The sequence below is a fragment of the Haematobia irritans genome, chromosome 4, assembly GCF_050003625.1.
Source record: "Haematobia irritans isolate KBUSLIRL chromosome 4, ASM5000362v1, whole genome shotgun sequence".
NCBI classification, from domain to species: domain Eukaryota; kingdom Metazoa; phylum Arthropoda; class Insecta; order Diptera; family Muscidae; genus Haematobia; species Haematobia irritans.
In genome coordinates, this window is record NC_134400.1 from 110289134 (window position 1) to 110316935 (window position 27802).

Here is a 27802-nt window from a genome sequence, read left to right on the forward strand (position 1 = left end):
ATAGAAAATTTTGTCAAAATTTTATTTCTATAGAAAATTTTGTCAAAATTTTATTTCTATAAAAAAATTTGTCAAAAATTTATTTCTATAGAAAAATTTGTCAACATTTTATTTCTATAGAAAATTTTGTCAAAATTTTATTTCTATAGAAAATTTTGTCAAAATTTTATTTCTATAGAAAATTTTGTCAAAATTTTATTTCTATAGAAAATTTTGTCAAAATTTTATTTCCATAGAAAATTTGGTCAAAATTTTATTTCCAAATTAAAGGTAAAAAATACAAATTTAGGCTACAACTTAAAATTTTATTTCTATAGAAAATTTTGTCAAAATTTTATTTCTATAAAAAATTTTATTTCTATAGAAAATGTTGTCAAAATTTTATTTCTATAGAAAATTTTGTCAAAATTTTATTTCTATAAAAAATTTTGTCAAAATTTTATTTCTATAGAAAATTTTGTCAAAATTTTATTTCTATAGAAAATTTTGTCAAAATTTTAGTTCTATAGAATAATTTGTCAAAATTTTATTTCTATAGAAAATTTTGTCAACATTTTATTTCTATAGAAAATTTTGTCAAAATTTTATTTCTATAGAAAATTTTGTCAAAATTTTATTTCTATAGAAAATTTTGTCAAAATTTTATTTCTATAAAAAAATTTGTCAACATTTTATTTCTATAGAAAATTTTGTCAAAATGTTATTTCTATAGAAAATGTTGTCGAAATTTTATTTCTGTAGATAATTTTGTCAAAATTTTATTTCTATAGAAAATTTTGTCAAAATTTAATTTATATAGAAAATCTTGTCAAAATTTTATTTCTATAGAAAATTTTGTCAAAATTTTATTTCCAAATTAAAGGTAAAAATTACAAATTTAGGCTACAACTTATTTCAAAGATTTTGCATCCTCGGTTTAATTTTTTCGAAATTAAGAAAACTGTTTTTACTTTATCTTTATTTGTTATATTGTTATTTGGATTTTAAGGCAGACTATTATTTGTATATCGCAAAAAAAGAATGAAAAATTTTATATATGAGATCTGTATCTTAGATTGAAAACTATATAGCTTTCTAAAGAATGTCTTCATTTTACAGACCCGAATTTTTGGTTGGGATCAATGGCAAAGTCGAAATTTTTTAATCCTCATATGTAATGAAACGAAGCGCTATATATTTTTTTTCATTTTTTTTGTTCAAAAGTATAAAATGACACAAATAACATCAGATTTTAGAAATTATACAATCAGTATAGATTTGTTCGAATTGGCTACCTTTGGCACGAATTCGGCCTTCAAACGGGCGACAAAGTCATCACACGCTTCACGAAAATACTCTGTGGTATATTGTCCCATTCTCGGTGAAGGACGTCTTGATATTATCGACACTTTGGTCTCTTTGTAATGCCAACCCTAATATGTCCCACACGCAAAAGATCCATGGATTTGGTTCCCATTGTGCTTTAGAAACGAAGCGAGGAACCTCCTTTTTAAGCCATTCTTGGATGATGTGTGCTGAGTTTTGTTTATCACCCGTTACACTTTTGGAAGTATAATATGAATGAGTGAATGACGATTACTTTAAATCAAAAATGTTTTTCTTTAAGGAAAATTCGCTTTATATAAAAGGCATACGACTTTAACACAGAGACGATTTTTTTTAAGATACGTGCCCTAAATTTATTGAAAAAAAAATTTTTGCGGGTTTATAATCTAAACGTTATTTTAAATACAATTTCATTAATTTAAAGAAATTGCATATCCTAAAATTTAGGTTGCATTATCTTTCATATTAGTTCAATGTAGTTTTTGTCAATGCAGTCTAACTTTTATTTATACATTGGTCAACTCAGTTTTCAGTATGTGTTGCTTCCGTTCTCGGGATATGTTCAATTCATGAGAAAGTTTCCTACCACCTCGGCGTGGTTTTCGATTAAATCTGGTCTTCACTTTTCGGATCATATCTGATGTTCCTACCGTTTTTTCTTCCATTTTTTGAACGTCTCTAACGATAGCCAGAAGAATGCAACATATTAAAATGATTTTGTAAACATTAAATGTCACTGGATCTTCAGCTGTCATACTGAAAAAAATATTGAAAGGGCAAAGATTTTTTGTCCTTAAAATACGAATGCCATTTTTGCTTAGCACCTTCTATGCTTCTACGCATTTCTCTGATATAAAGCTTTTTTCCTTGTCCAAAAGTTGATAAACTTTTCAATAAAGTTGTTTTGTCTCTATAATAAAGTGATTCGACTTAAAAAATTAAAATGTGTGTCCTAGAATCATGTACGCAAAACTAAAATTTTAAAGTGAATTACGCTTAAAGTTATCATTACTTCAATTCTCCGCTGCTTTTTTCGGAATCAATACCAAAATCATTAGTGTGAAGAGAAAATCTTTGAAATCCGGCATGTTTTGTTTCAGTGCAATGAAAAAAATATTATCGTGAGGCCAAAGATTTCGCATCCTTAAAATACGAATGCAAATTTTGCTTATCATAGAAGTCGCATTTCTCTGACATAAAGTTGTTTTCCTTGTCGAAAAGTCGATAAACTTCTCAATGAAGTGGATTTCTCCTTAGAGTTAAGTCATTTGACTTAAAAATGGATATCTTTATATGAAAGAAAATTTTGTTGGATTGAGGTCAACTTGTCTTAAATGATTCTAAAAAATTCTTTAAAATTAATGAAATCGTCTTCACAAAAAAAAAAGCTTTCAAAAATAGGAGTTGTGTTTCGATACAATTTTAACGACGATTTTTTTTTAGAAAAAAAAACTGAAAAACTAATTAATTAAAATTGTTTTCCTAGAATCAAGTACGCAAACCCTAAATTTAAAAGAGAACTGTGTCATAAATGTATCCTTGCTACAATTCTCAGCTTCTTTGGCTTAAAATCAATACCAATATCAGGGCTGTGGAGTCGAGCCAATTTTGCTTGACTTCGACTCCGACTCCAGCATTTTTCATTAGCTCGAGTCCGACTCCGGGTAATATAACTAAATCTCATTTTAATACCACTAATTTGTAGTTCTATTGTGGGGGTACCGTAAGTGGATCGATATAAAGTATTGTATTTATTTATGTGTGCAAAAAAAGGTCTTAATTTCACATTAGATGCCAATTAAACTCTATATTTCAAATTTAGGGCAATGTTTAATAAAGAAAATAATGCTATAAATACCCATCATAATATGAGAAGATACCAACAGTATATGTATTTGTGGACCAAAATTATTGATACTATCTCAAATCCTTTAAATTTGTTGCGAGCTATATAAAGGTTTATATATCCATATGCATGAATTTGAATCTGAATCGATTTAGACAAAATTGTATATACTTCTACAAAATCTATGTACTTAAAATTTAAATCTAACGTTAAAATTGTGTTACCTCTTATAACACAAATTTAACGAAAAATAAAAATGCAAGGAAAGTCTAAAGTCGGGCGGGCCGATTATAATATACTCTGCACAACCTTGTATTTAGATCTACATTTTGATAAAATCTCAAATCAGACTTCTACAAAACTCGGGCAATATTTGGGAAATATTTATAATTGTTTAGACAATTTTGCAAAAATGCATTTATGATTCATTCATTGAAAAAATTGAAAATTTGAGTCATTTCTACAAGTTTTCGACTTAGCAGCAATTTTTCCAAAATTGTATGCTCACTGAATACAATTTTCGAAAAAATTTTGTCTAGTAAATAAAATTTTGCAAAATTTTATATAGAAATAAAATTTTGAAAAATTTTCTACAGCAACAAAATTTTGACTAAATTTTCTATAGAAATAAAATTTTGGCAAAATTTTCTATAGAAATCAAATTTTGACCAAATATATAGAAATAAAATTTTGAATAAAATTTTTATAAAAATAAAATTTGGCAAAATTTTTTATAGAAATAAAAGTTTGAAAAATTATCAATAGAAATACAATTAAAAAAAAAATTGAGTAGCAAACAACATTTTGCAAAATTTTCTATATATATTTCTATATATAATAAAATTTTGCAAAATATTCTATAGAAACAAAATTTTGATTAAATTTTATATAGAACAAAATATTTCTATAGTAATAAAATTTTGAATACATTTTTTATAGGAGTGTGTATCAGTGAGCATCAGTAAGAAAAAAAATTGAGAAAATTTGCTATAGAAATAAAATTTGACAATTTTTTCTTATAGAAATAATTTTTTTTTAAATTATCAATAAAAATACAATTTTAGAAAAATTGTTGTGTATTAAATAAAATTCTGCAAAATATTCTACGGAAACAAACTTTTGACTAAATTTTCTATAGAAATTAAATTTTGACAAAATTTTCTAATACAAAAATTTATTACTATAAAATTTTGGCAAAAGTTTCTATAGAAATAAAATTTTGACCAAATTTTCTAATAAAAAATCTATTACTATAAAATTTTGGCAAAATTTTCTATAGAAATAAAATTTTGACTTAAATTTTTATAGAAATAAAATATCAAAAGAAATAAAATTTAAAAAAAAATTGTGTAACAAACAAACTTTTGCAAAATTTTGAATCAATTTTCTATAGAAATAAAATTTTGACTAAATTTTCTATAGAAAAAAATATTTCTATAGTAATCAAATTTTGAATAAATTTTTTATAGAAATAAAATTTTGACAAAATTTGCTATAGAAATAAAATTTTGACAAAACTTTTTATAGAAATAACATTTTGACAAAATTTTCTATAAAAAACAAATTTGAAAAAATTTTCTGTCAATATTCCACATATGTATATGGCCTTAAAATAAAATTAAAAAAAAAAATAATTTCGGGTATTAAAATGGATCGATCCAGCCCATCTGCTAGTCTAACATTCTAGGAAACATCAAAAGATAGCCGTAATTGCAAGTTGATTTTCATTTACAATCATGCTGTACATTGATCGAATGAATAACGCAATGGAAACTAATTTGCGTAAAAACTTGATTAGTTACAAAAATGTGAAGTGTTTTAAAAAATTTGGTTTAGCCGGAGTCGGAGTCGAGCAAAATTTTTACGACTCCGACTCCAGCAAAATCTTCAGACTCCGACTCCAAGACTCCGACTACGACTCCGGCTCCACAGCCCTGACCAAAATCATAAATGATAAAATCTTTGCAATTAGGCAGGCTCTTTTCTTTTTTATAATATCGATATTTGTATTTTCTGAAAATTTCTGTGAAAAAAATATTTGCAAAAATAATTATCATTATCATCAAATAGAAAAATTTTGAAAAACCAAATTTTTTAAAATTTTCACATTTTTTGTGCTTGATGCATTTTTATTGTAAACATTTTTAGCAATTTCCGCTTCATTGGCTCGGAATCAATACCAAAATCATTAGTGTAAAGACAAAATCTTTGGAACCGATCATGCGTTTTTTTCAGTGTGTTTGACAAAAACTATATTTTAAAAAGGATCCGTATGTACATACATACGCCCAGCAAAAAAAAAAAAACGTCGCCAAAAAAGTAATGAAAATGTTCTTTTTGGATCCGCAAGTGGGGCAAAATTGACGCAGGAGCGATGAATGTAACATGAGCTTGTCACAGGACGGAAGTCCTCCATTTCAACAGACGGTGCACTGAGTTTGCATCACTTCTTTAGGTATGATCCGAATTCAATGTTTTGGATGTAAATTAAAAAAATCTGTGATATTTTGTCAAATTAATAATTTTTATAATTTTTAATGGATTGTAACGCTTGTCTGAAACGTTTGACCTCAAATATTTCTAAAAATGCACAATTTTTTCAGATTGGATTTAGTATTTCTTTCGACAAAATTTAAACAAAAAATAATTAAAATTACCCATTAGAAACATGAAAAAAGCATGTTATAAAAAAATTTAATGAAAATAACTTAAAATTTTTAAAAAGTTATGTTTTTAAAATCGGAAGGTCGAGTTTTGATTACGATTTCAATCGCTAATTCGGCCCAGTCTAATTCCTCATGTACTCAATGATTTGCTACAACTTGACGCCGAACATAATCCAGCCATATATGTTTCACTCATTTGACAAAGTATCGCCTTTGCATGCTAATCACTTGAACACCGATTAAATTAAATCACTTCCAGTGGCGTAATATAAACCTGGAATCTACGTAGGCATTTTCATTTTCATATGTTTTCCACTTAGCACATGCAACGCATATAAATGCCTTTGGAATACTTACCCATTTTAAAATGATCCGGACATCTGCATATGACCAAATAATGCGATTTGCCTGTACGTGTATTCTGCAATGCCAACAACGACCAGTCTTTGGGTGAACGACATTCGCGCATTTCTGTGGTAGCCTCACACGTTTTAGCCAGTGTTATAGCCTGCAATGATGACAAAAATAAGACAAAAAATGTGGAAATTTAATATTTTTCAGACATGTCACTCACAAAACACACAACCATACAAAGTAATTTAAGTTTAGAAAATAAAAATAACAAACGGACAAACGAACATTGAGATAAGATGAATGTCATGTCATTCGTCTGTACATTCGGGGACAAAAGTGAAATTAACATGACAGCTTCTGTTGCCTGTCGTTTCATTGAGTTGGCTTGACTTGGGCTTACGTCCCGACTGTGATCGGGTTAAGAAGCTTATCTGAGAGATTTAACAATTATCGCAATACCTATCACAGCACTATGTTTTTTAGATTTGTTTTTTAGTTACGAATGCACATGTGTTTAAGGTAAAAAATGAAATATGAATAGTGTTTCCAGTAGTTTTCTGGCTCTTAAATCCCAAATTTAAATTAAAATTCCTTAAATTCTCGACTAGTTTTTTTTAAAATAATTATTGAAAAAATGTAAATTTTTTGTCATGCCAGCTTGCGGGTTGCAATCACAAAATTTTATTTCTATATAAAGTTTTGTCAACATTTTATTTCTATAGAAAATTTTGTCAAAATTTTATTTCTAAAGAATTTTGTCAAAATTTTATTTCTATAGTAAATTTTGTCAAAATTTTATTTCTATAGAAAATTTTGTCAAAATTTTATTTCTAAAGAATTTTGTAAAAATTTTATTTCTATAGAAAATTTTGTCAAAATTTTATTTCTATAGAAAATTTTGTCAAAATTTTATTTCTATAGAAAATTTTGTCAAAATTTTATTTCTATAGAAAATTTTGTCAAAATTTTATTTCTATAGAAAATTTTGTCAAAATTTTATTTCTATAGAAAATTTTGTCAAAATTTTATTTCTATAAAAAGATTTGTCGAAATTTTAGTTTTTATAGAAAATTTTGTCAAAATTTTATTTCTATAGAAAATTTTGTCAACATTTTATTTCTATAGAAAATTTTATCAAATTTTTATTTCTATAGAAAATTTTGTCAAAATTTTATTTCTATAGAAAATTTTGTCAACATTTTATTTCTATAAAAAGATTTGTCGAAATTTTAGTTTTTATAGAAAATTTTGTCAAAATTTTATTTCTATAGAAAATTTTGTCAACATTTTATTTCTATAGAAAATTTTATCAAATTTTTATTTCTATAGAAAATTTTGTCAAAATTTTATTTCTATAGAAAATTTTGTCAACATTTTATTTCTATAGAAAATTTTGTCAACATTTTATTTCTATAGAAAATTTTGTCAAAATTTTATTTCTAAAGAATTTTGTCAAAATTGTATTTCTATAGAAAATTTTGTCAAAATTGTATTTCTATAGAAAATTTTGTCAAAATTTTATTTCTAAAGAATTTTGTCAAAATTTTATTTATATAGAAAATTTTGTCAAAATTTTATTTCTATAGAAAATTTTGTCAAAATTTTATTTCTATAGAAAATTTTGTCAAAATTGTATTTCTATAGAAAATTTTGTCAAAAATTTTTTTCTATAGAAAATTTTGTCAAAATTTTATTTCTATAGAAAATTTTGTGAAAATTTTATTTCTATAGAAAATTTTGTCAAAATTTTATTTCTATAGACAATTTTGTCAAAATTTTATTTCTATAGAAAATTTTGTCAAAATTTTATTTCTATAGAAAATTTTGTCAAAATTTTATTTCTATAGAAAATTTTGTCAACATTTTATTTCTATAGAAAATTTTGTCAAAATTTTATTTCTATAGAAAATTTTGTCAAAATTTTATTTCTATAGGAAATTTTGTCAAAATTTTATTTCTATAGAAAATTTTGTCAAAATTTTATTTCTATAGAAAATTTTGTCAACATTTTATTTCTATAGAATTTTGTCAAAATGTTAGTTCTATAGAAAATTTTGTCAAAATTTTTTTTCTATAGAAAATGTTGTCAAAATTTTATTTCTATAAAAATTTTGTCAAAATTTTATTTCTATGGAAATGTTGTCAACATTTTATTTCTATAGAAAATTTTATTTCTATAGCAAATTTTGTTCCCTTGACGGCAGTACGGTTGGTGTCACCCATATTAATGCTATGAGTGACACCATTTGAAGAGAAATAAACCACAGCTGAAAGAAAATTTTTGTGTTTGCCCGGAACCATTGTATGTTACGAGGGCTTTATCTTCTTCCTTAACCTAAAAAAACCGTGATGAATCCCACCAATAAATTGTATTCCGGAGCCCGCCCCTAGGGAATATATAGATAAAAACGTTGCGCAATATGACAAAATGTGGAACAAAATCCTAAATCTAAGAATAAAAAGATTTGTCAAAATTTTATTTCTATAGAAAATTTTGTCAAAATTTTATTTCTATAGAAAATTTTGTCAAAATTTTATTTCTATAGAAAATTTTGTCAAAATTTTATTTCTATAGAAAATGTTGTCAAAATTTTATTTCTATAGAAAATTTTGTCAAAATTTTATTTCTATAGAAAATTTTGTCAAAATTTTATTTCTATAGAAAATTTTGTCAACATTTTATTTCTATAGAAAATTTTGTCAAAATTTTATTTCTATAGAAAATTTTGTCAAAATTTTATTTCTATAGAAAATTTTGTCAAAATTTTATTTCTATAGAAAATTTTGTCAAAATTTTATTTCTATAGAAAATTTTGTCAAAATTTTATTTCTATAGAAAATTTTGTCAACATTTTATTTCTATAGAATTTTGTCAAAATTGTATTTCTATAGAAAATTTTGTCAAAATTGTATTTCTATAGAAAATTTTGTCAAAATTTTATTTCTAAAGAATTTTGTCAAAATTTTATTTCTATAGAAAATTTTGTCAACATTTTATTTCTATAAAAAGATTTGTCGAAATTTTAGTTTTTATAGAAAATTTTGTCAAAATTTTATTTCTATAGAAAATTTTGTCAACATTTTATTTCTATAGAAAATTTTATCAAATTTTTATTTCTATAGAAAATTTTGTCAAAATTTTATTTCTATAGAAAATTTTGTCAACATTTTATTTCTATAGAAAATTTTGTCAAAATTTTATTTCTATAGAAAATTTTGTCAAAATTTTATTTCTATAGGAAATTTTGTCAAAATTTTATTTCTATAGAAAATTTTGTCAAAATTTTATTTCTATAGAAAATTTTGTCAACATTTTATTTCTATAGAATTTTGTCAAAATGTTAGTTCTATAGAAAATTTTGTCAAAATTTTATTTCTATAAAAAGATTTGTCGAAATTTTAGTTTTTATAGAAAATTTTGTCAAAATTTTATTTCTATAGAAAATTTTGTCAAAATTTTATTTCTATAGAAAATTTTGTCAAAATTTTATTTCTATAGAAAATTTTGTCAAAATTTTATTTCTTTAGAAAATTTTGTCAAAATTTTATTTCTATAGAAAATTTTGTCAAAATTTTATTTCTATAGAAAATTTTGTCAAAATTTTATTTCTATAGAAAATTTTGTCAAAATTTTATTTCTATAAAAAGATTTGTCGAAATTTTAGTTTTTATAGAAAATTTTGTCAAAATTTTATTTCTATAGAAAATTTTGTCAAAATTTTATTTCTATAGAAAATTTTGTCAAAATTTTATTTCTATAGAAAATTTTGTCAAAATTTTAATTCTATAGAAAATTTTGTCAAAATTTTATTTCTATAGAAAATTTTATTTCTATAGAAAATTTTGTCAAAATTTTATTTCTATAGAAAATTTTGTCAACATTTTATTTCTATAGAAAATTTTGTCAAAATTTTATTTCTAAAGAATTTTGTCAAAATTGTATTTCTATAGAAAATTTTGTCAAAATTTTATTTCTATAGAAAATTTTGTCAAAATTTTATTTCTATAGAAAATTTTGTCAAAATTTTATTTCTATAGAAAATTTTGTCAAAATTTTATTTCTATAGAAAATTTTGTCAACATTTTATTTCTATAGAAAATTTTGTCAACATTTTATTTCTATAGAAAATTTTGTCAAAATTTTATTTCTATAGAAAATTTTGTCAAAATTTTATTTCTATAGAAAATTTTGTCAAAATTTTATTTCTATAGAAAATTTTGTCAAAATTTTATTTCTATGGAAATGTTGTCAACATTTTATTTCTATAGAAAATTTTATTTCTATAGCAAATTTTGTTCCCTTGACGGCAGTACGGTTGGTGTCATCCATATTAATGCTATGAGTGACACCAGTTGAAGAGAAATAAACCACAGCTGAAAGAAAATTTTTGTGTTTGCCCGGAACCATTGTATATTACGAGGGCTTTATCTTCTTCCTTAACCTAAAAAAAACCGTGATCAATCCCACCAATAAATTGTATTCCGGAGCCCGCCCCCTAGGGAATATATAGATAAAAACGTTGCGCAATATGACAAAATGCGGAACAAAATTCTAAATCTAATAATTTAGTGCCAAAAAGTACCAACATCCTTAAGGAATGGTCAAAATCTTTGGATTCATTCAAGGATTATAGAACCCTTCTATAACACTGTGCTGAAATAGTTGCCATTGGAAATGCTTATGGCCACTCAGCTTTATCTCCGCATTGCAGTTGGCTTTGTGTATGATCACGTTTTGATAATGATCGCTTGGATTTCATCTATCCCATAGCCAGTTTATGTTTGGTGATGAGATTCTGTGACGCATTTCCAAAGTTGAAGGCTTAAATGTCATTAAAAATCCCGCTAATCACGATTTTAGCCACCAACATGGCCTAAGCTTTAGAGTGGTTGTTGTCAGTGGCCCATAGCAGCAAGTAGGCAAGCTAAAGCGTATAGGCTGGCTGCCAGGAGCCCATTTAGTTTGTTTGGCTAAAACTACTAAACTTCATCATTTGGGATTTGGTTTGGTTGTGATTGTTGCTATTGTAGTTGCTAACCACAATCATTGCCAAAAGCATTTAATCCACAACCAGATTCTAACATATCCATTCATTTCTTCATCTGTCTTCCATCTATTCGGTCATTAGTTGGCAAGCCAAAAGGATGTCTGACTTAGAAACCATCAACTATCGTAGGCTATATGTCTATTCATTCATTGCCATTCAATTTGAAAACTCTCATGGAGTTTTAGTTCCATACATCGCACTGTATTGCTACCCATTTTACCTCTTTTGATTTTCAATGGTTTGGGGGAATTTTACTTGGGGCCCATTTGGCTGATTTAATTCACTTTGTTAGGCTTTACATTATGCTGGTCGTCTTGGTAAATGCGAGCAAATAGTCCGTAAAACGCTCCTTTTTTATTATCCTCCACCCTATAATGGAGCTTATACTAATATTGTCATTCTTTATGTAACAAATCAAAATATTGGTCATACACAAACAAAAATATAACCAAAATATTTCTAAATAAAAAGCTGATTGAAATCGAAAATTAAAAACTTAATTGACATTATTTACTTTAAAGAAATAAAGTCAGTTAAGAATAGGATTGTAAATTTTTAAGCTTTTAATTAAAATATTAGTTATCCACAAACATTAATTAAATAAAATAATATTTCCAATTATAATTAGTTTAATATTTATTGACTCATTAAATGTTTACTCAAATCCATGAAAAAACAAGTAAGTAAAGCCTAAAGTCGGGCGGAGCCGACTATATTATACCCTTCACCACTATGTAGACAAACATTTGTGTTACCATCTCAACTACTTCAAATTTGCTGGGAGCTATATAAAGTTTGCATTTCCAGATACAAATACTTTTAATGGAGACAATTTTTTGTACTTCTACAAAAACTCTAGAATTAAAATTTAAATCGGCTAACGCTCTGGGATGAAACACAATGTTAGTAAAAAAAACAAGGATATTGGTTAGATCTCGCCATGATATGTGGTCAAGTGTGGGTTGTGATATACTATTTGGTCAAGTCGGGCGACTTGGAGCCTTATTTAAAACTCAACCGTTCTGTGGAAATCTTGGCATTACAGTGTGTTGAATATGACTAAGATATGGGGAAATCATCACAGAATTTTGTGTAAAGTGTGGGAATTTTGGCAATATTTGTATAAACCGGAAAAACGAATATATGGAGGCTTTATCTAAATCTGAACCAAATATATTCTCTGTAGAAACTACACACAAAAAAAAATTCTGATTCAAACACGAAATTAATTGATCCAATTAATTGTTAAATGAAATGTCTTCAATCACAGAAATGATAGTATCAATTAAAAAATTAATTGAAGGTCAATTAAAAAATTAATTGATTCAATTAAAAAGTTTACGTCCAATCTTCTATGATCGTAGTCATAAGGAAAAACATCTGTGATATTTTAATTTAGTTTTGTAATTATTTTTGAAATTATTTTAAATATTTGTTTAATGTCGTGGTGTTCCTGTGCCGTTACTTTTTACAATTTAAAATCAATTTTAAAAAATATGACAAAAGACTAAATATTTCAATAAAAAATTCATCCCAGAAGAAGTTGGAAATCACCAACGAAACGTCGGATGTAAATATGAAATAAAGTCTTTTTATTTGCATATTGAGAGACCTTGAAAGCCCATTTTAGAACAGATCTAAAAATAACCAAAAATAAAGAATAAGAAGGTCGTACCAAAAAATTAACAATAAAAAATTAATTGATACTATTAATTTTCGTGATTGATTTTTGTTTCGATTAAAAAATTTGTTGATTCAATTAAATTTTTAATTGAATATTTTTTAAAACTCAATTAAAATTTTAATTGGAAAATTGTTCGTGAAATTTCTGTGTATCCAGTCAATTGGAGGAAAATTCCATTTGAAAATGGGTCTAAAATATGAAACAGTCTACCATATTTCCTCAACTCTGGTGTACGTATATATGGGAGCTATATATAACCTGAACCGATTTTGACTAAGTTTGACATGCATAGTTTGAAAATAATTCTGCAATCTCTGCAGAATTTCACGTAAATGGGAGTATAACTTTGGCCCCCGTAGTCATATGAGTGTAAATCGGGCGAAAGATATATCTAAATCTGAACAGATTTCAACCAAATTTGGTACGCTTACCGATACTATTAAACGTACTCCATGTCCAAAATTTGAAGCAAGTCAGAGCAAAACTCTGGCTTTTGAGGCCATATAAGTGCAAATCGGACGAAAGATATATATGGGAGCTATATCTAAATCTGAACCGATTTCAATCAAATTAACCAAGCATTGGTAGAATGTCAATTCTACTCTCTGTGCAAAATTTCACGAAAATCGGTAGTAAACTTTGGCCTCTGTTGCCATATGAGTTTAAATCGGACGAAAGATATATATGGGAGCTATATCTAAATCTGAACCGATTTGGCTGATATTTTGCAAGTTTTTCGAGACTCATAGAAAATGCGGATGTACGGAATTTGAAGAAAATCGGTTGATAAAAACGCCAATTATGACCAGATCGGGGATAAATATATATGACAGCTATATCTAAATCTGAACCGATTTTTTCCAAAATCAATAGCGATTGGCGTTGTTCCAAAAAACGACGCTATGCCAAATTTGAGGACGATCGGACTTAAACTGCGAGCTATACTTTGCACATAAAATTACATATACAGACAGACGGACGGACAGACAGACAGACGGACATCGCTAAATCGACTCAGAATTTAATTCTAAGACGATCGGTATACTAAACGATGGGTCTCAGGCGTTTCCTTCTTGGCATTACATACAAATGCACAAACTTATTATACCCTGTACCACAGTAGTGATGAAGGGTATAAAAATTGAATGAAAAGAACTTCCTGTGTAGTTAAAATAAAAAACATCATTGGGAGTACATCTTCTGGAAGTGCACCCAGAGAAGGAATATGATCACCTCAATCATGTTTTAAGAGCAAAATGTTATTTTTGGGTGGTGACCATGTAACATGGTTTTCGCAACCATGTTATTTTCTCGGATGTCATGTATCTTATTTCGGCAAGCAGGTTATATCTGACGAGAAAATAACATTTTAGTGATAAACATGTTACATGGTCACCATACAAAAATAACATTTTGCTCTTAAAACATGTTTGAGGAGATCATATTCCTTCTCTGCGTGTGCTTTTAAAGTTGTGCCTTTGGAAGAACTTCCACAGTTTTTTGCAGGATTAGTCTTCATGAAATTGTTTTTACATCCTGGAAAAGAATAAACGTTTATCACAAACAGTATATACTTTTCTTCCAAATAAACTTCCTTACAGCGAAAAGCAAATTAGAAACGAACTTTGTTTGTCTAAAATTTCGTTTGGGAGGAAAGAATTATTTTTTTGCGTGTAGCCGACATTATGAAAAACGATCAAGATATATACAGAATTCAATGACAAGAGCGAAGTTCACCACTGTGGTATCACAATGGATTGAATTTCGAAGAAACTCTAGCTCTACACGGTTTGCTAGTAGTAAAAATCCGAACATAGAAGAATTGAGAAATTTGAATACCAAGTTCAAGATCCCAAGACTCAAATATGAGGCAGACTAAAATTAAAGAATACTCTAACAAATACCAAATGCTTAAAAGTTAATTCCCAGGGTTCTGTATAACTATTTGTATAGAACTGATCTGTCTTGTTACTTTCTGATATGAATTATTTTGAATAAATTTATTTGTTTTTTTAAAGCATCGCTTATATACCCATTTAAGGTAATTATGCGTATGTGTTTAATTACCTATTTGAGATAATTAAATGCCTTATAAGGATATTTACCTAAAATATTGGAGATTTTCAGCAAGCCAATTAGGTGGGAATTACTTATAGCCTATTCCGAATAATTAATTTAGCGTTTTTATACCCTGCGTCACACTTTGGAACAGGGTATTATAAGTTAGTGCATATGTTGCAACACTCAGAAGGAGACGAGATAGACACATGGTGTCTTTGGCAAAAATGCTCAGGGTGGGTTCTTGAGTCGATATAGCGATGTCCGTCTGTCCGTGGACACATTTTTGTAATCAAAGTCTATGTCGCAGTTTTACTCCAATCGACTTCACATTTGGCACAAGTATGTGTTTTGACTCACAATAGATCCCTATATATAGCTCCCATATATAAAGGGTGATTTGTTAAGAGCTTGATAACTTTTTTTTAAAAAAAAACGCATAAAATTTGCAAAATCTCATCGGTTCTTTATTTGAAACGTTAGATTGGTCCATGACATTTACTTTTTGAAGATAATTTCATTTAAATGTTGACCGCGGCTGCGTCTTAGGTGGTCCATTCGGAAAGTCCAATTTTGGGCAACTTTTTCGAGCATTTCGGCCGGAATAGCCCGAATTTCTTCGGAAATGTTGTCTTCCAAAGCTGGAATAGTTGCTGGCTTATTTCTGTAGACTTTAGACTTGACGTAGCCCCACAAAAAATAGTCTAAAGGCGTCAAATCGCATGATCTTGGTGGCCAACTTACCGGTCCATTTCTTGAGATGAATTGTTCTCCGAAGTTTTCCCTCAAAATGGCCATAGAATCGCGAGCTGTGTGGCATGTAGCGCCATCTTGTTGAAACCACATGTCAACCAAGTTCAGTTCTTCCATTTTTGGCAACAAAAAGTTTGTTAGCATCGAACGATAGCGATCGCCATTCACCGTAACGTTGCGTCCAACAGCATCTTTGAAAAAATACGGTCCAATGATTCCACCAGCGTACAAACCACACCAAACAGTGCATTTTTCGGGATGCATGGGCAGTTCTTGAACGGCTTCTGGTTGCTCTTCACTCCAAATGCGGCAATTTTGCTTATTTACGTAGCCATTCAACCAGAAATGAGCCTCATCGCTGAACAAAATTTGTCGATAAAAAAGCGGATTTTCTGCCAACTTTTCTAGGGCCCATTCACTAAAAATTCGACGTTGTGGCAGATCGTTCGGCTTCAGTTCTTGCACGAGCTGTATTTTATACGGTTTTACACCAAGATCTTTGCGTAAAATCTTCCATGTGGTCGAATAACACAAACCCAATTGCTGCGAACGGCGACGAATCGACATTTCACGGTCTTCAGCAACACTCTCAGAAACAGACGCAATATTCTCTTCTGTACGCACTGTACGCATTCGTGTGGTTGGTTTAATGTCCAATAAAGTAAACTGAGTGCGAAACTTGGTCACAATCGCATTAATTGTTTGCTCACTTGGTCGATTATATAGACCATAAATCGGACGTTAAGCGCGAAACACATTTCGAACCGAACACTGATTTTGGTAATAAAATTCAATGATTTGCAAGCGTTGCTCGTTAGTAAGTCTATTCATGATGAAATGTCAAAGCATACTGAACATCTTTCTCTTTGACACCATGTCTGAAATCCCACGTGATCTGTCAAATACTAATGCATGAAAATCCTAACCTCAAAAGAATCACCCTTTATATAGCCCCCAACATATTTGACGGATGTGATATGGTATCGAAAATTTATATCTACAAAGTGGTGCAGGGTATAATATAGTCGGCCCCGCCCGACTTTAGACTTTTCTTACTTGTTTTTAATAGTTTTCACGAATAAAAAAAATATATTGACGATTTTTGGCCAAAAGGTTAGGTTAGGTTATGTGGCAGCCCGATGTATCAGGCTCACTTAGACTATTCAGTCCATTGTGATACCGCAGTGGTGAACTTCTCTCTTATCACTGAGTGCTGCCCGATTCCATGTTAAGCTCAATGACAAGGGACCTCCTTTTTATAGCCGAGTCCGAACGGCGTTCCACATTGCAGTGAAACCACTTAGAGAAGCTTTGAAACCCTCCGAAATGTCACCAGCATTACTGAGGTGGGATAATCCACCGCTGAAAAACTTTTTGGTGTTCGGTCGTAGCAGGAATCGAACCCACGACCTTGTGTATGCAAGGCGGGCATGCTAACCATTGCACCACGGTGGCTCCCAAGTATCTTGAAACCCCATCCCCGAAAAAAAATCGCCAATACTGGCTACACTGGAGGAGGATACATAGGATACGACCAGACTGAACTATTGGCTGTATTTACTTGTCTTGAAATAGATTTGCCTTTTGACAAACGGTAGACTATGAATTGTCATTAATAGCTTAACAAATTGGCGTCTTTTTTCTGTGAGTTTACACTTTATGCTCCTTCGAGACATGTATTCCAGTTGTTGGCCGGTCATGTCTGCCCCAGAACATGTTTAATGCTCAATGCTAACCTATCTGTCTACACTCGTCCAAAACTATTTGGCCTCAGATAATGCTAGCTTTCCGTCCATCAGTCTTTCCGTCCTTGTTTTGGCAAAAGTGCTGTATTTATTCTTGCTGACTCTTTCTACAGTAGTTTGTCTTATTTATGTGTCTATTATGGCTTTTAGCCATGTAATTAATGCCAAAGCATATTGGCATTGGATAGTACAGTTTGAAAACATTTTGATGGGAGGCTAAACGAATTCTTCCGACAAGTCCAAATGATTTCCTATATGTGGCGATTGTTGTTGCCTTTTTTTTCTCAACTCTCTGTGATGGCATTAGACTGTAATGTAACGGTAGTTAAATGAGGTAAAATTGGATTCAGTTTCATCATCCCACTATGGAACAATTGTTGTTATGTCATGGACCTTGGGTCAATGTTATGGAAACGCTTACATAAATGATTATTTAGTTCTACGAAAATAAAGTTATACACAGATTGGTGTTGAAATAAAGCAATTTGTCTTGTAAATTGGCGATGGCAAAACCCAAAAGGTTTCTTGAATCCTATATGAAAGAGCATAAGCATTGGACTTGGGTTATGAAATAAGGGACCTCTATATTGGATACCAAAATATACACGCAAAAAGTGGGTTGTGGTATCTTAAATCGTTTTCTAAATTGTGAGTAAGTCCATACGTGGTATATATTAGACAAAATAGGTATGTGTAAAGGGTGATACGGTCAAAATTTGGTCAAGGGAAAACGCGTGTAAATCGGTGAAATCGTTTATTTAAAAAATCAAATTAAATTTCTTTTTCAAGTTCAATTAGTATAAAATTCAGGAAAAATATTCAGTTAGGATTTCGCTTTGCCAAATCCGAATTGCCGGGCCTCACGCTTGACACCTGCCATCAGATATTGTACAGCCACCTTGTCCACCTTCTTCGCCGCAGAAAGCCAGTTTGCCTTGAACTGCTGCTCGTCCTTAGCAGTTTTTTTGGTCTTCTTTAGGTTCCGCTTGACAATAGCCCAGTATTTCTCAATTGGGCAGAGCTCTGGCGTGTTGGGAGGGTTCTTGTCCTTGGGAACCACCTGCACGTTGTTGGCGGCGTACCACTCCATGGCTTTTTACCGTAATGGCAAGATGCCAAATCCGGCCAAAACAGTACGGAACAACCGTGTTTCTTCAGGAAAGGCAGCAGACGTTTATTCAAATACTCTTTCACGTAAATTTCTTGGTTGACAGTCCCGGAAGCTATGAAAATGCTGCTTTTCAAGCCACAGGTACAGATGGCTTGCCAAACCAGATATTTCTTTGCGAACTTTGACAGTTTTATGTGCTAGAAAATATCTGCTACCTTTCCCCTTCCTTTTGCCGTATAAAACTCCTGTCCCAGAAGCTGCTTGTAGTCGGCTTTGACGTAGGTTTCGTCGTCCATTACCACGCAGTCAAACTTCGTCAGCATCGTCGTGTACAGCCTCCTGGATCGCGCTTTGGCCGTCGTATTTTGTTTATCACCGCGATTTGGAGTCACTACCTTCTTGTAAGTCGATAGTCCGTCTCGTTTTTTGGCTCGATGCACGGTTGTAGACGATACACCCAGCTTATTTGCGGCATCTCGGAGAGAGAGGCTTGAAACTACCGGCAACTCTCTTTGTCGTCTCAGCGGCTTCCGGTTTTCGATTTCCCCCCGATCCAGACTTCCTGGCTATCGACAAACGTTCCCCAAACACTTTAATTACATTTGTAACGGTTGATATGGCAACTTTTAGCGATTTTGCCAGCTTTGCGTGCGAGTAGCTCGGATTTTCGTAATGCGCGGGCAAAATTTTGATACGCTGCTCTTCTTGCTTGGACGGCATTTTGACAACTGAAGAGTGAATTCCAAAATCAAAATAGGAGCAACATTCTACACACACACACACCTTCAAAATGAGGGGTGTTCAGGTTTTTTAAATGCAAAATTGAAAGAAATATGTCAAGTTTATATTGACCAAATTTTGACCGTATCACCCTTTATTCAGCAAGAATTCAGTACATGTCAACAATTTATGAACTGACTAGTAAGAACTTTTATTTATATTCCAACAGTGAGAAATGCGCTGATGAAAAATACGATGCGGGTCATCAAATGACCCCAACATAATATAAGGGTTAGATAAATAATAAATTCTCTTTAATTTGTCGAAAAATATTTACTTCTTTTTGTGAAATTGGCACGACATCTGTGTCTGTAATACAGTTTAGACATAATTTTTCACTGTTTTTTTTTTTTTAGAGCGAAGAACAACGCTTGATATAAACGAAATGGACTATGATTTTGAAATAGAATGTATTGTTTTCATTGCAAAAATAAAAAATGGGTAACAAAGAAATTTTTTTGTTGATAAAGGTTTGAATTGTTTGAAATAATTCAAAAAATTGCAAGAAAATAACCCGTTTTGCATACGTTTTTGTCTTTGCTTGTAAATCCCCCACATATTCCTCATTTCCACATGTTTTATATAGTTTTTTTTTGTCGTTTTCTTTTGTAATACCAACGATTTAGAAGTATATATTAGATTTTATAATTTTATAAAAATGTCCCTTGTTGTCCTGATTTGTAAAATATTTTTTTTTGTTTTTTTTTTTAACAATTTGTCGCTTTTGTGCAAAATAAGCAGCAAATTCCTAAAAAGATCAACATTTCATTAAGGGAAGGTTAACTTTTTTCAAGTGTACATCTATTTTGCGGTTAAGGACCATTAACACATTCCTAAAATGTAGTAAACTAAATCGTTGCTAATAACCACATGAATGTCTTTGTTATTCCACTACGCACCATGGGTAAATTAAAAAATTATAGACATTTTTTGTGAAGAGTTTCCTTCTTCTGGTTGGTCGTTTCCTTTACCAACTTTGGTCCCTTTGAACTTATCTTTCTGAAACTTCATTATGGTTTAAAAAAAATGATTCTATAACCCACATGCGTTTCTCTTTGACATCTCAATTCTAAAGTTCGCAAAGATATATGACAGAGGGACAAAGCAGCGAAGATATATGTGAACGCTGTTGGTCACAGATATGGACGTTTCTTTTAAACTTGCCATACCATAAGTGCAATATATTCTACATGTAAGTTATTTTATAGTTTCTACTATCTATATTGCACTTGAGATCAAGTTTTGTATGAAGGAATAAGATGTTTTGTTTTTAGTTTGAACATAAAAAAAAAAAAAATCATCGTCGATGCGACAGTACCTACTGCAGACTAACCTTTGAGTATAGCTGAAACGACCCCAAATCATATTGCGAAAAAGTAGAAGAATAAGTTCTATACATAATTGATGATGGGAATGTCATGACATGATATAGTTATGGAATGGTAAGATACACGAATGTTATTCCCTCCAAGTGCGAAGCGAATGCACAGAGAAAAACAGTTTGATAAAATCCATTACAATAATATTTGCTTATTTTAATACATACACAGAAATCAATTAATTTGGTACAATTAAATTGACATTGTTTGATATTTGAAGCAAAACTCAATTGTTATTTTAACTGAATCAATTAAAATTTTTATTGCTTTTGCGAAAAAAAACGAATAAACTATTTAATAAAATCGATTACAAAAATAGTTGATAATACACACCCGGACGAAAAAAAAAACTTTTCTTTTTTCAAATGTTTTTAACAGACTAACGCCTATATTCATAATAATTTACTGACAGTTTATGGAAGAAATTTGTATGGTAATAGTAGGTTTAAAGTCTACGTTAACTTTTATGAATATAGGGGTAAGTATATAATGTTTGGAACATTTATGTTTGTACTAGGGTGTCCAATTAACCGTTTTTTTTTTGAAAAGTCGGCTTTCGGTTTTTATACCCTCCACCATAGGATGGGGGGTATATTAACTTTGTCATTCCGTTTGTAACACATCGAAATATTGATCTAAGACCCCATAAAGTATATATATTCTGGGTCGTGGTGAAATTCTGAGTCGTTCTGAGCATGTCCGTCCGTCCGTCCGTCTATTGAAATCACGCTAACTTCCGAACGAAACAAGCTATCGACTTGAAACTTGGCACAAGTAGTTGCTATTGATGTAGGTCGGATGGTATTGCAAATGGGCCATATCGGTCCACTTTTACGTATAGCCCCCATATAAACGGACCCCCAAATTTGGCTTGCGAGGCCTCTAAGAGAAGCAAATTTCATCCGATCCGGCTGAAATTTGGTACATGGTGTTAGTATATGGTCTCTAACAACCATGCAAAATTTGGTCCACATCGGTCCATAATTATATATAGCCCCCATATAAACCGATCCCCCGATTTGGCTTGCGGAGCCTCTAAGAGAAGCAAATTTCATCCGATCCGGCTGAAATTTGGTACATGATGTAAGTATATAGTCTCTAGCAACCATGCAAAAATTGGTCCATAATTATATATAGCCCCCATATAAACCGATCCCCCGATTTGGCTTGCAGATCCTCTAAGAAAAACAAATTTCATCCGATCTGGCTGAAATTTGGTACATGATGTTAGTATATGGTCTCTAATGACCATGCAAAAATTGGTCCATATCGGTCCATAATTATATATAGCCCCCATATAAACCGATCACTAGATTTGACCTCCGGAGCCTCTTGGAAGACCAAAATTCATCTGATTCAGTTGAAATTTGGTACGTGATGTTAATATATGGCCTCAAACACCCATGCAAAAATTGGTCGATATCGGTCCATAATTATATATAGGCCCCATATAAACCGATCCCCAGATTTGACCTCCGGTGCATCTTGGAAGAGCAAAATTCTTCCCATTCGGTTGAAATTTGGTACGTGATGTTAGTGTATGGTATCCAACAACCATGCATGAATTGGTTCCTATCAGATCGGTGCATCCGATCTGGTTGAAATTTGGTACATGGTGGTAGTATATGATATTTAACAACCATGCCAAAAGTGGTCCATATCAGTCCATAATCATTTATAGCCCCCATATAAACCGATCCCGAGATTTCGTTTTGGAGCCTCTTGGAGGAGCAAATTTCATCCGAGTGAGTCTTTCGTAGAAGTTTCTATGCAATCCATGGTGGAGGGTACATAAGATTCGGCCTGGCCGAACTTACGGCCGTATATACTTGTTTATTTTATTCAAAACCAATGAAAAAATTGAAATTAGTGAAAATGAGTTTTAAAATCCCATTTTATTCTAAAAACAGGACAGAATTAACAATTCATTGTAAAAAATTGGCATTTTCCAACAAACTAATAGGTTGGCTGATAAGTCCCCGGTCTGACACATAGATGGCGTCGCTAGTATTAAATGCATATTATTTTTACATAATACCAACCTTCAAATGATTCCTGTCAAAATTTGACGTCTGTAAGTCAATTAGTTTGTGAGATAGGGCGTCTTTTGTGAAGCAACTTTTGTTATTGTGAAAAAATGGAAAAAAAGGAATTTCGTGTTTTGATAAAATACTGTTTTCTGAAGGGAAAAAATACGGTGGAAGCAAAAACTTGGCTTGATAATGAGTTTCCGGACTCTGCCTCAGGGAAATCAACAATAATTGATTGGTATGCAAAATTCAAGCGTGGTGAAATGAGCACGGAGGACGGTGAACGCAGTGGACGCCCGAAAGAGGTGGTTACCGACGAAAAAATCAAAAAAATCTACCAAATGATTTTGAATGACCGTAAAATTAAGTTGATCGAGATAGCAGAGGCCTTAAAGATATCAAAGGAACGTGTTGGTCATATCATTCATCAATATTTGGATATGCGGAAGCTCTGTGCACAATGGGTGCCGCGCGAGCTCACATTTGCCCAAAAACAACAACGTGTTGATGATTCTGAGCGGTGTTTGCAGCTGTTAACTCGTAATACACCCGAGTTTTTCCATCGATATGTAACAATGGATGAAACATGGCTCCATCACTACACTCCTGAGTCCAATCGACAGTCGACTGAGTGAACAGCGACCGGTGAACCGTCTCCAAAGCGTGGAAAGACTCAAAAGTCCGCTGGCAAAGTAATGGCCTCTGTTTTTTTGGGATGCGCATGGAATAATTTTTATCGATTATCTTGAGAAGGGAAAAACCATCAATAGTGACTATTATATGGCGTTATTGGAGCGTTTGAAGGTCGAAATTGCGGCAAAAACGAAGAAAAAAGTGTTGTTCCACCAAGCCAACGCACCGTGCCACAAGTCATTGAGAACGAAAATTTATGAATTGAGCTTCGAATTGCTTCCCCACCCACCGTATTCTCCACATCTGGCCCCCAGCAACTTTTTCTAGTTCTCAGACCTCAAAAGAATGCTCGCAGGGAAAAAAATTACTTGCAATGAAGAGGTGATCGCCGAAACTGAGGCCTATTTTGAGGCAAAACCGAAGGAGTACTACCAAAATGGTATCAAAAAATTGGAAGGTCGTTAAAATCGTTGTATCGCTCTTGAAGAGAACTATGTTGAATAATAAAAACGAATTTTGACAAAAAAATGTGTTTTTCTTTGTTAGACCGGAGACTTATCAGCCAACCTGTTAAATATCATTTTATTTTCACAGATGTCATAGCAAACAAACAAACAAAAAATAAGGGCTCGTTCACAACAAATTTTAGCTATCGAGGCATTTGTATGTTGACGCTCACTTCATACCGGTATACCTGTACACATAATTAATTTTTTCACTCATTATAGAAAATTTCGTAGTTCCACCGTCCTCCGTGCTCATTTCACCACGCTTGAATTTTGCATACCAATCAATTATTGTTGATTTCCCTGGGGCAGAGTCCGGATACTCATTATCAAGCCAAGTTTTTGCTTCCACCGTATTTTTCCCTTCAGAAAACAGTATTTTATCAAAACACGAAATTCCTTGTTTTCCATTTTTTTCACAATAACAAAAGTTGCTTCACAAAAGACGCTCTATCTCACAAACTAATTGACTTACAGACGTCAAATTTTGACACGAATCATTTGAAGGTTGGTACTATATAAAGATAATATGCATTGAATACTAGCGACGTCATCTATGTGTCGGACAGGGGACTTTTCAGCCAACCTGTTAGTATACATCAAGTCATTGAACAGCCAACATCATATGTCCACAAAACTTAGTAATTCCGTATTCTCCGTCCATTCTAAGCAACAAACAACACTCGCCTGACGCCCACACGCAGAGAAGGAATATGATCACCTCAAACATGTTTCAAGAGCAAAATGTTATTTTTGTATGGTGACCATGTAACATGTTTGTCACTAAAATGTTATTTTCTCGTCAAATATAACCTGCTTGCCGAGATCAGATACATGATTTCCGAGAAAATAACATGGTTGCGAAAACCATGTTACATGGTCACCACCCAAAAATAACATTTTGCTCTTAAAACATGTTTGAGGTGATCATATTCCTTCTCTGGGTGCATAATGAAAATCTTGTGCATATGCTCGAAGTTTTTATAAGATTCTTTTCACCGCAAAAAGTTAAAAGAATTGAGTGGCCACAAAAAAATGAACATGGTCATTATGGCCATGTAACGGTACTAGACATATGTCTACGTAACCGATAAAAACAAACTTTTTCCCCTGCAAAAAAGTCCAAAAATTTAATGTTTAGGAAAAACAGGTACATGATATTCCCAACCATGTAATGGTCTCAAATTCTATCATTTAAATAATTGAACATGTTTCCGGCATTTGAGAATCATTAAATACTTATTGCCAGCATACATTTTTCTCCGCTAGAAAATCCTTTTCACAAAGGTTTTCGCGTCAATTACATGCATTAAATGGACGCGGTAAACATGTCCAAACATGTTTTTTCTGTGCTTTCAGTTAACCCTTTCACTACCGATGTCCACTTAGAAGGACATTCGAAAAAGACACCAAATTATATTTTTCCACTTAGTTTCGATTTATTTCTCGATGTTATTTTAAAGTATAGGCTTTAATCTAAATTAGCTCTAAATATTTTCCATATTGGTGAGCACTAAAATACATTTTTAAAAACTTCTTTAACAATAAACGAAAAATACGAAAATTTGAGACAATTTTTCTACTGTATGTTTCTAATAAATGGACATTTATACAAAAAAAAATTTAGTACCATCAAAAAGTGTACCGAAAATGGTGCCTATCGGTCCATGTTTTGGTACAGCCCCCATATGGACCGATTTCCCGATTTTGGTTCTTGGCGTGTCCGATCTCCCGATTTTATTTCTTGGGCTTCTAGAAGAGTTTTTACCCAATTTGCCTAAAATTGGAAATCTAGAGGTATTGTAGGAAAATAAAGAGATGTTCCGAAAATGGTGATTATCGGACCATGTTTCGACATAGCCCCCATATAGACCGATCTCCCGCTTTTACTTCTTGGGTTTCTAGAATCCGTAGTTTTTGTTTCTAGAAATTGGGTTTCTAGAAATTGTAGTTTTTATCCGATTTGCCACAAATTGAAAATATACTGGCATTTTAGACCCATAACAATGTGTATATGATTTAGTTTTATCGGTTCATTTGGTAAGGCCTCCATATAGTCCGATTTTACTTATTGAGGGTATAAGTTAGGTTAGGTTAGGTTAGGTGGCAGCCCGATGTATCAGGCTCACTTAGACTATTCGGTCCATTGTGATACCACATTGGTGAACTTCTCTCTTATCACTGAGTGCTGCCCGATTCCATGTTAAGCTCAATGACAAGGGACCTCCTTTTTATAGCCGAGTCCGAACGGCGTTCCACATTGCAGTGAAACCACTTAGAGAAGCTTTGAAACCCTCAGAAATGTCACCAGCATTACTGAGGTGGGATAATTCACCGCTGAAAAACTTTTTGGTGTTCGGTCGAAGCAGGAATCGAACCCACGACCTTGTGTATGCAAGGCGGGCATGCTAACCATTGCACCACGGTGGCTCCCATTGAGGGTATAGAAGGCGCACTGATCATGAAAATTGCTTGAAACTGAATGCAAAATTTCCAGATTTTACTTCTCGTAATCATTTAAATAATAGGGATGAAAATCTACAGATTTTAGGTTCAAACCAAGGCGTTATTTCATCATTTTCTTGCACACTTACAAGAGATGCTTATGATTCCTCTAAAACTCAAACAAAAATGGTTCTAATAAATTCAGAATCTGATCTAGTCTTCATAGGTAAAATCTTTAAATTTATCTTCGGGAAATGTACTATTTGAACTGCTCTGCTTGGGAGAATATCTGTCATCAAACCCCCCCTGAAATTTTCAAAGGAAACTATTATATTTGATTCATGGTGATGAGTATTTAAGATTCGGCCCGGCCGAACTTACTACTGTATATACTTGTTTTTATTAAAAAAAAAAACAAGTAAGTAAAGTCTAAAGTCGGGCAGGGCCGACTATATTATACCCTTCAAAAAAAGGGGTGTTCAAGTTTTTTAAATGCAAAATTGAAAGAAATACGTCAAGTTTATATTGACCAAATTTTGACCGTATCACCCTTTAAAAGTTTGCATTTCCAGATACAACTACTTTTAATGGAAACAATTTTTTGTACTTCTACAAAAACTCTAGAACTAAAATTTAAATCGGCTAACGCCCTGGGATGAAACACAAAGTTAGTTCAAAATATGGGAAATATGAAGCGAGAGAAATTTTAATGCAATTGTACAAGAGAGATTTATGATTTTTCAGGCGATACATATGTATTCGAGATATAGGACAATTTGAGTAATATTTACAATTTTTTGCTACTCAGCAGTGGCGATTTTACAAGGATATTGGTTAGATCTCGCCAAGATATGTGGTCAAGTGTGGGTTGTGATATATTATTTGGTCTAGTCGGGCGACTTGGAGCCTTATTTAAAACTCATCCGTTCTGTGGAAATTTTGGCATTGCAGTGTGTAGGATATGGCTAAGATATGGGGAAATCATCACAGAATTTTGTGTAAAGTGTGAGAATTTTGGCCATATTTGTATTCTCTGAGGATACTATCCAGTCAATTGGAGGAAAATCCCATTGAAAATGGGTCTAAAATATGAAACAGTCTACCATATTTCCCCAACTCTGGTGTACGTATATATGGGAGCTATATACAATCTGAACCTATTTTGACTAAATTTGACATGCATAGTTAGAATAATAATTCTGCTATCTATGCGAAATTTCACGTAAATGGGAGTATAACTTTGGCCCCCCTGGTCATATGAGTGCAAATCGGACGGTAGATATATATGGGAGCCATATCTAAATCTGAACCGATTTCAACCAAATTTGCTACAATTACCTATACTACTAAACGTACATAGTTAGAATAATAATTCTGCTATCTATGCGAAATTTCACGTAAATGGGAGTATAACTTTGGCCCCCCTGGTCATATGAGT

General features: G+C 31.6%; 1 protein-coding gene across 1 annotated transcript in view; it reads right to left on the minus strand.

The window, feature by feature from the left end:
* dsx-c73A (doublesex cognate 73A) overlaps positions 1 to 27802 on the minus strand; it is a 249029-nt gene that overhangs the window by 3797 nt on the left and 217430 nt on the right. Inside the window, exon 4 of the mRNA XM_075306111.1 lies at positions 6196 to 6346. Within this exon, the coding sequence (XP_075162226.1) occupies positions 6196 to 6346 (151 nt within the window). The remainder of the gene's footprint in view (positions 1 to 6195; positions 6347 to 27802) is intronic.